This window comes from Amia ocellicauda, chromosome 12 (genome assembly GCF_036373705.1).
Source record: "Amia ocellicauda isolate fAmiCal2 chromosome 12, fAmiCal2.hap1, whole genome shotgun sequence".
Classification (NCBI taxonomy): domain Eukaryota; kingdom Metazoa; phylum Chordata; class Actinopteri; order Amiiformes; family Amiidae; genus Amia; species Amia ocellicauda.
In genome coordinates this window covers 25,271,191-25,282,043 of record NC_089861.1, presented here as the reverse complement: position 1 = coordinate 25,282,043, position 10,853 = coordinate 25,271,191, and the positions used below count along the sequence as shown (strand labels likewise).

Here is a 10,853-nt window from a genome sequence, read left to right as displayed (position 1 = left end):
GAAGTGTCTTCTGTTTTCCATCTTGAATGCCTTGAAGCCCAATTTGCATTTGTGTCCCCGGGTGCGTGTGTCCCTGCTGATCTGGAAAAGCTCCTCTGGTTTGATGTGGTCGATGCCTTTCATGATTTGAAGACTTGGATCAAGTCCCCACGTAGTCTCCTCTGTTCCAGGGTGAAAAGGTTCAGGTCCTCAGTCTCTCAGTAGGACATTCCCTTCAGACCTGGAATAAGTCTGGTTGCTCTCCTCTGAACTGCCTCTAGAGCAGCGATATCTTTCTTGAAGTGTGGAGCCCAGAACTGTCCACAGTATCCAGATGAGCTCTAACTAGCGCATTGTACAGTCTGAACATCACTGCCCTTGTTCTCAATTCTACACTTTTGACAAAATACCCTAACATTGTGTTTGCCTTTTTTATTGCTTCCCCACACAGTTTGGATGGAGAAAGTGAGGAGTCCACATAGACTCCTAGATCTTTCTCTTTCATTAATTCATCTAGTTCTATTCCTCCCATAGTGTAATTATAGTGGACATTTTTGTTACCTGCATGTAATACCTTGCACTTGTCCACATTGAATTTCATCTGCCAGGTGTCGACCCACAACTGAATATTATCTAAGTCCCTTTGAATAGCCTGTGCTGCTGAGATTTTATCTGCCGAGCCACCTATTTTAGTATCAAAAATACTAAAAGGCGATTCACACCCCCGCAGTAGGTGGCGCTGCACATGCAGTGAGGTCTGTCACTGACTGAAACACGTCTTTGTCACACAGCGCTCGTTTATTGTTTTGAAGCTCCAGCGCAGTCCCTCTTGAGCAGCTGCGCGGCTGTGCACACATTTTGGCCAGTGGATGCGTGACCTGGTGACGTGTTTTCCGGCTGAGTTCACGCAGACGTCCAACTTGGACAGGTTTGTCGCAGATTCTGCGCAGACTCGGCAAAGTATGCGTGTCGTGAACGCAGCCGATGTTTCCAACTTGTCAACGTCATCAACAGGCGACCTTCCCGGAAGAGACGTGGCAAGTGAAGTCGACAGATCCGAAGCAGGACAAAAACCCTAAAAACAAGAAGAAGAAGAAGAAGAAGAAACAAAAAATCACTTCCACAGAATATCTCACAGATATTTCTAGAGTCGAAGCCTCTTGTACTGCAAGGAAAACAAGAACAACAAGCCCAGCAACGCAATAAGTGACAGACGGTAAGGGTTTATGGACGCGTCCGTTTGGCGAGTCAGAACTTTTCCTGTTGTGTCAGATTGTAAGTGCGTGGACGCCCGGTGACACCCTGTCAAAAAGACCAGTGTGGGGTTTGCAACTCGCCTCGATTCATTAACTGCAACAAGTTACATTTATTGTAAAGCAATGCGGGTTTGCAATCAACGTTCGTCACAAAACGTTGACAGTGTTTCAGCTCTCCCTGGGCTGATTTAGTCAGAGCTCCACAAACTAAAAACATGTCACCCATATCAAGAAGCATGGTGGGCAATATCAATTAAGGTCCAATTAAATAGTACTTGCATCAAATATTTACAAGTTAGAAATGATTTAATGTCGAATATGTAACGTTGTTTCGAGCACAACTGGACAGATTGGCAAACAGAAGAACAGCTGACTAGCGAGCATGTAGTTTTAAAAAACAATCCAATCCGGGTGATCTGACCTTTTGCAATGTGGGCAGAACGCATTATGAGAAACGTCCCGATCTTCCTTTCTGCCACAGTTGCGTTGTCTGCAGTGTGTAGATGTTTTTATAACAATGTGGTGAAACTATTGTAATATGAAGCGGGCAGGTGTCATGTGATTAATTGATGGACTTGGAAGCTGCTTGGGAGGGAAGTTAGATCTTGATCAATACCCCAGAGTAGAGCTCTTTGGGTGTCGGAGTGGCTTTTGATCCCTAATGATTATTAATAAAATATTATTTATGTATTTATTTATTTAATGATTATTGTGGCATGGGTTCCAGCTGCCTGGTGGGACCATGGGTCTGTGCAAGTGTCCGAAGCGGAAGGTGACCAACCTGTTCTGTTTCGAGCACCGCGTCAACGTGTGTGAGCACTGCCTGGTGTCCAACCATGCCAAGGTAACCACAGCACTGGACTGGTGCAGAGTCACTGACTTGACTGGACTAGACTGGTGCAGAGTCAATGACTTGACTGGACTGGACTGGACTGGACTGGTGCAGAGTCAATGACTTGACTGGACTGGACTGGTGCAGAGTCACTGACTTGACTTGACTGGACTGGACTGGACTGGACTGGACTGGTGCAGAGTCACTGACTTGACTGGACTGGACTGGTGCAGAGTCACTGACTGGACTGGTGCAGAGTCACTGACTTGACTTGACTTGACTGGACTGGACTGGACTGGACTGGTGCAGAGTCACTGACTTGACTGGACTGGACTGGACTGGTGCAGAGTCACTGACTTGACTGGACTGGACTGGACTGGTGCAGAGTCACTGACTTGACTGGACTGGACTGGACTGGACTGGTGCAGAGTCACTGACTGGACTGGACTGGACTGGTGCAGAGTCACTGACTGGACTGGACTGCACTGGACTGGACTGCTACAGAGTCACGGACTGTACAACAGGATTGTGTCATTTGAAAGATAGTTCAGTTCCATAACACTCACACACTCTCTCTCTCTCTTCTATATTCTCTCCCTCCCTCTCTCAGTGTATAGTGCAGTCCTATCTCCAGTGGCTCCAGGACAGTGACTACAACCCCAACTGCCGCCTGTGCAGCACTCCCCTGGCATCCCAGGACACTGTGCGGCTTGTTTGCTATGGTGAGCCCCCTCCCTGTAGGTCTCCCTCAAACCTGTCACTGTAATAATAATAATAGTGTATATAATATATAATAATAGACCACCAACAGAAGATGGCCACCATATTTCACTGAAACAGAGTGAACCAACCAACCAACTTGCAATTTGAAGTTCCCCTCAGCCCCCCTGCCACCAAAACTAACCCTCTCTCTGTGTGTGTGTGTGTGTGACACAGATGTGTTCCACTGGTCCTGCTTGAACGAACTAGCCGCCAGGCTGCCCCCCAACACCGCACCCGCCGGTTACCAGTGCCCCAGCTGCCAAGGGCCCGTCTTCCCGCCTACCAACCTGGCCAGCCCTGTAGCCGATGTCCTGAGGGACACTCTGTCCTCTGTCAACTGGGCCCGGGCGGGGCTCGGCCTGCCGCTGGTGAGGGGCTTCAAGTGTTGAAGGCAGGGGAGGGTAGAAGTTGTTTCTGATGTGTCTTGACTATTGGCGAGTCAGAACTTTGCCTGTTGTGTCAGATTGTAAGTGCGTGGACACCCGGTGACACCCTGTCAAAAAGACCAGTGTGGGGTTTGCAACTCGCCTCGATTCATTAACTGCAACAAGTTACATTTATTGTAAAGCAATGCGGGTTTGCAATCAACGTTCGTCACAAAACGTTGACAGTGTTTCAGCTCTCCCTGGGCTGATTTAGTCAGAGCTCCACAAACTAAAAACATGTCACCCATATCAAGAAGCATGGTGGACAATATCAATTAAGGTCCAATTAAATAGTACTTGCATTACCTAGTGGTAGAATAATGTATTTATTATTATTATTATTAGTAGTAGTAGTAGTAGCTGTACTGGTAGTACTATTAGAAGTGGTAGTTATTTTTATTATTATTGGTTGTATTAAATGTAGTTGTACTAACAATATTATGATTAGTAATAGTCTTAGTATTGCAATTTATTATTATTGTTAACTGTAGGACTACTAGAAGTTCAGGCTGTTATTTATTATTAATAGCAGGTGTATTAATAATGATTGAATTAACAATATTATAATTTGGTGGTGGTATTAATATTCACAGTAGAAGTTGTAGTTGGTAGGAACTGTTATTATCTTTATTAGTAGCCAAGGTATATTTTGTAGGGACAGTTATAGGTGGTTTGTGCGTGCCAGTAACGTCCTCTTTCTCCCCTCCCAGATTGAGGAGACAGCCAGGCAGGAGGTGGGCTCAAATGACACTACGGACTACACCAATTGGTCCTCATTCGACAGTGAGTGTGATGGCTTGTTTGTTTTTTTGGGTGAGCCATTTTGGCACCTCAGCTGAAAGTTATGCTACAAAACCTGATGGAAATTATGATTATTACTTTTTTAACATGCTTTCAGTTAATTGCTTTGTTTATATACATATATATGAATGTATTTAATTGCAAAGTGCAGACGCCTGTTGGCTCAGCAGCCAAGGGGGTGGACAGAAATGACATCAAGGCATGGGGAATAATTCAATCCTTTTCACTGCCGTGTTTAATGGACAGGAATGAATGGGAGCTGGGTGCCTGTCACAAAGTAAACATGGGGGAGTCATCACAAGCGAGATTGTTCTTTTTGGTAATTTATTTTGGAGCACATCAATTTCAGGAGAAGTCTTTAGTCCCTTAAACAGCTCTTATGCCGTATCAGTTTAAATGTTATTAAAGATATTCTGTCACCAGGAAACAGAAAACAAACAAAAGAAAGCAAGAAAACATCATAATACACTTATACGGAATCTCCAATAAGGTCTCGGTTAAAGTCAGACCTTCCACTTCCCGTATTGTAAACCTTTGTTCTGTCCTTATAAATGGTGTGCACCCCTTGCACCCTGCTCGTATTCATATAAAAGTAATAACAATGGTTTCTAGTACAAAACATTTTATATCATCGCCACACTTAAAAAAAAAAAAAAAATAACTGTCACATGACAGGATGCTGAGAGAGAGGCTGCGTTCACGACACGCGTACTTTGCCGAATCTGCGCATACTTTTTGCAGACTCTGCGACGAAACTGTCCAAGTTACCCGTCTGCGTGAACTCAGACGGGAAAGATGTCACAATGCGACGCATCCACAGGCTACAACATCTGCACAGTCGTGCAGCTTCTCAAGAGGGACTGCGCTGGTGCAGCCACGGCTTCAAAACAACAAAGGAGCGCTGTGTGACAAAGACGTGCGTTTCAATCAGTGACAGAGACACTGCATGGGCAGCGCCACCTAGTCAGGGGTGTGAATCGCCCTTGAGTCCTGTCACGAAGGCTCTTATTAATTTCATGCTAGATAAGTACAACAGAAATATATTTTAAAGATTGACAGATTAAAAGATTATGCATGTTTAGTGGTGTACGTATACATTATAACCTAATTTCCACGTATTAAAGCTACTTAATCTGATATGAACTGATGAAATGGCCCATTTTCTGATTACACTGTAAAGTATGAAGCTGGTGGAGCATGAAGGGAACTTCGATTGCATTAACTTCTGTGACTGATTTCTCTCAACACCGACTCCATGTTAGTTTTGCCGGAGTCTGCAGCTCCAGTGCCAAAGCTGTCCACGCTCCGTCTGCACAGACTGTGACGTCACTTGCAAACTCCCATCTGCAATCTAGCCGGCAGAAAAGTGTCATGAACGCAGCCATAGTGTTTCAATTTTTGCATCCTAAAGCATTGGCCTGCTTTGTTTTTTTTTTTCCCTGCCTGCTGCCTCCTCCCCCCACAGCCTCTGGGGTCCAGGCCAGTGATGTCCACTCTGTCCAGCAGGCCTCGGGCCTGTCTTACAGCTCGAACCCGAGCCCGTCCCCCCAGGCCGACTACGGGGCCGCCCTCAATAATGGGGGGGTCGGCGAGGTCCACTCCGTCATCAACATGACCTCGGAAGTGGCCAGCGACTCCATCACCATCCACACAGGTATGTGCCCCCCCCACCGAGCAGTCCAGACACACAGGGCACTGCTGCCATTGATGTGGCTCTGAGATGGGTTGAGCTCTTGACTAAACAAAACCCATGTTGTTCCTCCTCTCTCTCTCTCTCTCTCTCTCCCCCCCCCCCCCCCCAGCCTCCTCTCCCAGGAAGTTGTATGACACGCGGGACGCCTCTCGCTCCTCGGTGATGCAGGTCGACTTCGACGATGACAAGTACCGGCGCCGGCCTGCTCTGGGCTGGTTTGCTCAGCTGCTCAGGTCGGCACCGCCGGCCCGGTCACATCATCACCGCTATCTAGTAGGAGTAATAGCTACTAGTAGTTGCAGGATTGGTAGCACTGGATCAACTGCGGGAGGAGGAGTGATAGTTATTATTGTTGTTGTTGTTTATTCCTTCCCCAGACCCACCTACATGAATCACAAAATATACATCTTTCACCAAAACACATTCACTCAACATTCACATTTTACTATCAGACACCCCTTCCTCTGTCTGACCTCTGACCTCTGACCCTGTGCTGATCTGATCTGATCTGAGCTGACCTCTGTCTGTGTGTGTTCTCTCTCTGTGTGCTGCAGGAGCCGGTCGGGCACAAAGCGGACAGCCCTGACCCTGAGACAGCGGGTCTTGCTGCTGCTGCTGCTGGGCGTCCTGGGCTTCCTCACGCTCATCGTGGTGATGTCCAAGCTGGGCCGTGCCTCGGCCGACAGCGACCCCAACCTCGACCCCCTCCTCAACCCCCACATCCGCGTGGGCAACAACTAACTGCCCCGCCCTGCTGGGGTGGCGGGGCGGGGCGGTGGGGGATGCAGGATGGACAGAAAGAGGAAGAACAGGAGAGGTTTGTTCTGGACACTGGAAACCGGAAACAGGACATTGCAAACTGGGCTAGGCTGTGCTGTACTGGGTGGGTATGTGCTGTCGTGGGTTAGACTGTATTTAGCTCCACTCTACTGTACTGCACTGCACTGGCCAGTCAGTGTGCGCTGCGTTGGACACTAATAATGGGAGCTGAGTGGGTTGGGGCGAGGGGGAGGGCGAGGGGGAGGGGGAGGGGGGGGGACAAGTGTAACATGCTAAACAGTGACAGGAAAATTAGCTGCAGTGATAGAGTGCATCCTGGGTGGGGGGGTGTTCACTCACTGCTGGTATTGGGGGATTTTGTGTCTGTTTGGAGTGGAGTTTGATTCAAGGGGGGCAGGACAAGACTGTGTGAGTGACTGTGTGTTTGAGTGTGTGTGACTCTTTGGAGGTGTTAGTGAGTGTGGCTGTGTGATTTGAAAGGTTCGAAAAACGCTATAGTCAGCTTTGCAGTAGACTCTGAGAGCACGTGAGAACCTGAGTGTGTTGATCTCTTTCAGTCGAACCCTTTTACTTCAGTACAGACCTGCCCTGGGCCTGGCTTCAGCATCCAGACACGTACACTTGAAAGAGAAAAAGAAACTAGTTAATAAAAAAATTATGAATCTGACATTGGCCAGAGCGTAATGACATTTGCAGGTTAAAAAAAAAAAAAAAAAAAAAAATCTTAATTTTATATATGGGATGTAAATTATTTAACCATCAAACTAATTTTCCTTTTTTTAAATATTTATCTTTTATCGTGAATCTTCTGGACGTGGGCCACTGGGCAGCACTTTAATTGTTTTGTAATTAACGGTTTGTTTGTTTTTATAGTTCTGTTTCTTTTTTGCAATTTTTTTGTCTCCTGATGTTGTCTGAACAATGTCTGTAAATAAAAGTGTATATAAGATGTGTGTGTCTGTGGTTTTTTTCTTGGGTTGTGAAAATGATATGCAATGATAAGAACCAGAGACATCTATTAAGGGAATTATATGTATATGGTGTGAGTCCGTGTGTATGAAAACCAATTTGTGGATAATATTTTGCATTTAATTGAAGCACAGTGAGAGCCTGAGTGTGTTGATCTTAAAATGTTGCAGCAGCACCAGACACAACAGTGGGAGCGAGAGTGGGGCTGCTACAGGAGGGGAACAGGTCTGTGATTGGTCACCTGGTTGCCACTCTTCTGGGTGGTTGGGGGGGGGGGGGGGGGGCGGGGTCCAACCCAATGGATTAGTACCCGTATGACTCCGGTTGAAACGGGATCAGTGTCATCTCTAGCCAGAGCCGTCCTAATAACCCAACACAGTTCAAGACTGGAAGAGAAGGAGAAAATGGAAACTGATATACAGTAGAGAGAGAAAGAGAGACAGGCACGCGAGCAGACAGATGGACAGTACTCACTGATGGAAGTGAAGGCGAGGATGCTCTCTCGGGTCGACCCACATTCCACTGCATAGATGACTGCCATTAGGGCCCAGTACAAACTGACCAGATGGGACGCCTGGGGAGGGAGAGAGAGGAATGGGAGAAAGTGAGAAGGAGAGACAGAGTGCAATAGATGTGTGTATGACTGGGAGACCGAAAGCTTGACAACAATAGAAAAAGACAGACCGAGAGAAAGATGTCTGTCCGTCTGTGTATGTGTGTGTGTGTTGTTTACCTGCAAGACCTCACTATAATATTGTCTGGAAACTCCAATTCTCTGACGCTGCATAAACATCTGGGTGTCATTCAGCAGCAGCCCCAGGTTCAGGCAAAACACCACCAGAGACAGGGCTGTATATTTTGCCCTCTTCGTCCTGAAGAAGGACAGCTGAAAGCCCAGCAGCACATCCACAGCGCCCTGCAACACACACAGAATGAGACGGAGAGAGGGACATGGACATACAGAGAAAAAGAGATGCATACAATGACACAGAAACCAGGCTGCAGACCCTGCTGTACTGGACTGTGTGCTTCTCACCTGGATAGGGTTGTCAGTGGTTGGTCCTTCACGATGCATTTAGATTACAGGTCCACTACAGCACCTAACACACAACAACACAACACAGCTGAAATTCTGAACATTGACACAGTCTCTCACACAGACACAGACAGACAGATTGTTAGTTAGATTACTTCACAGTTTCTAAGCGGTAATGTAAAGTTAAAATAGGCAGCTATTGAAAAAGCAATCGAAAATATCTGAGTTGTTTTGGACTTACGGTTCTGTATCCCTAGCGCGGCGAGAGACTCCGTCAACTGACAGCGAGAGACCCGGCTCGACAAACAGCGTCTGGGATGGGCTGTGAGGTCAGACTATCTGTGACGTCACCATACACCTGACGCCCTGGCGCTGTGGGTGGCCGCTGGTGGTGTGTGGTTAGCGTGAGGCATTGTGAGATTTTACGTTAAGATTACATATCTGGCCACTAGAGGGAACTGTAATCCAACCTAAAATAAGATTCAAATTCGACTTTTGATTTTCCCGTTTATTGCTTGGACGAGACTGGAATGTATTCTGATTTTATTTAATTCAAGCGGTTCATATACTATTTATTTATTTATTGCATGATAAAACAGTGAAATATGTTATGTTAATAATAGTAGAGGCCTTGTAGTAGTAGTAGTAATAATAATAATAAAGTATCTGAAGATACCTTACCAATATATTATTGGACGTGTATTAGTGTATGCTAGTGTGCAGGTCAATATCACTGAGAGAAGTAGTGGTAGACTAATTTGGGTAGAACTCGTGTGCGTCAGTATTAGTATGTAAACGTAAATTAGTAGATGTACTATAATAGCAGGTTCATTTGCATGATTATGAATTAAGTTTACACATGTATGTAAGTATTATTATTATTATTATTATTATTATTATTATTATTATTATTATTAATAATAATAATAATAATAATTAATGATCACCCAGAGGTAGAAGTTAGTGATAATAAGTAATAATAACAATCGTGAATTAAACAAACCCTCCACTGTAAGATGACGTTATGTATTGTTGTCCTGGAACAAAATAACCAAACGAAATTAAATGTATTGAATGCAATCATTTTAACTTCTCCGCAGCTCGTCTGTGTGTCTCCAGCTGCTACTGCTTATTATGTTGAGAGATTAAATGAAATGGGATCTGTAACGATACCACATGGCAGGAAGGTGAGAGAAGCGGGGGAAGATGCGCTGTGGCCGGTGATTGGCTGACTTCATGAGGGTCAATGTGGACCAATGGGGAAAGTCCCCTAGAAACCATGATGACAGGCATAGCAGCAGCTTCAGCAACAAGACTCGTGAGACTTGGAGAATCCAGAAAGTACCGGATATTTCAAGAACTTCCCAGAAAATAACATTAAAAAAAAGTCCCGTTAAGAGCAGGATATGTCCGGTCACAGCCCTCACCCGCATCATGCTGGATCGGTGCAGGCAAAGGACGCAGTCACATCCTGATCAGTGTCCACAGCGCGTTACACTTGCCATGTCACTGTGTCTCTATCTCTGTTTATGTATGTATAACGTATAATGTATAACATGTATGCACACTAGTCTACTACACTACAGCCCCCTATTGTAACAGCACTATTCTACTGCACTGTTACTACAGCCCCCTATTTTAACAGCACTATTCTACTGCACTGTTACTACAGCCCCCTATTGTAACATCACTATTCTACTGCACTGTTACTACAGACCCCTATTGTAACAGCACTATTCTACTGCACTGTTACTACAGACCCCTATTGTAACAGCACTATTCTACTGCACTGTTACTACAGCCCCCTATTGGAACAGCACTATTCTACTTACAGCCCCCTATTTTAACAGCACTATTCTACTGCACTGTTACTACAGACCCCTATTGTAACATCACTATTCTACTGCACTGTTACTACAGACCCCTATTGTAACAGCACTATTCTACTGCACTGTTACTACAGACCCCTATTGTAACAGCACTATTCTACTGCACTGTTACTACAGACCCCTATTGGAACAGCACTATTCTACTGCACTGTTACTACAGACCCCTATTGGAACAGCACTATTCTACTGCACTGTTACTACAGACCCCTATTGGAACAGCACTATTCTACTGCACTGTTACTACAGACCCCTATTATAATAGCACTATTCTACTGTACTGTTACTACAGACCCCTATTGGAACAGCACTATTCTACTGCACTGTTACTACAGACCCCTATTGTAACAGCACTATTCTACTGCACTGTTACTACAGACCCCTATTGGAACAGCACTATTCTACTGCACTGTTACTACAGACCCCTATTGTAA

The 10,853-nt window shown here is 45.5% G+C and overlaps 1 protein-coding gene across 1 annotated transcript; it reads left to right on the top strand.

Moving 5' to 3' along the window:
* Positions 1–770: 770 nt before the first annotated feature.
* zfpl1 (zinc finger protein-like 1) lies at positions 771–7,477 on the top strand. Its single transcript, XM_066718959.1, has 8 exons — positions 771–1,195; positions 1,963–2,079; positions 2,678–2,789; positions 3,004–3,197; positions 3,965–4,037; positions 5,521–5,709; positions 5,858–5,981; positions 6,303–7,477. Exons 2-8 carry the CDS (start codon positions 1,978–1,980, stop codon positions 6,487–6,489), a joined length of 981 nt encoding a protein of 326 aa, XP_066575056.1. The 5' UTR covers positions 771–1,195; positions 1,963–1,977; the 3' UTR covers positions 6,490–7,477.
* Positions 7,478–10,853: the final 3,376 nt, after the last annotated feature.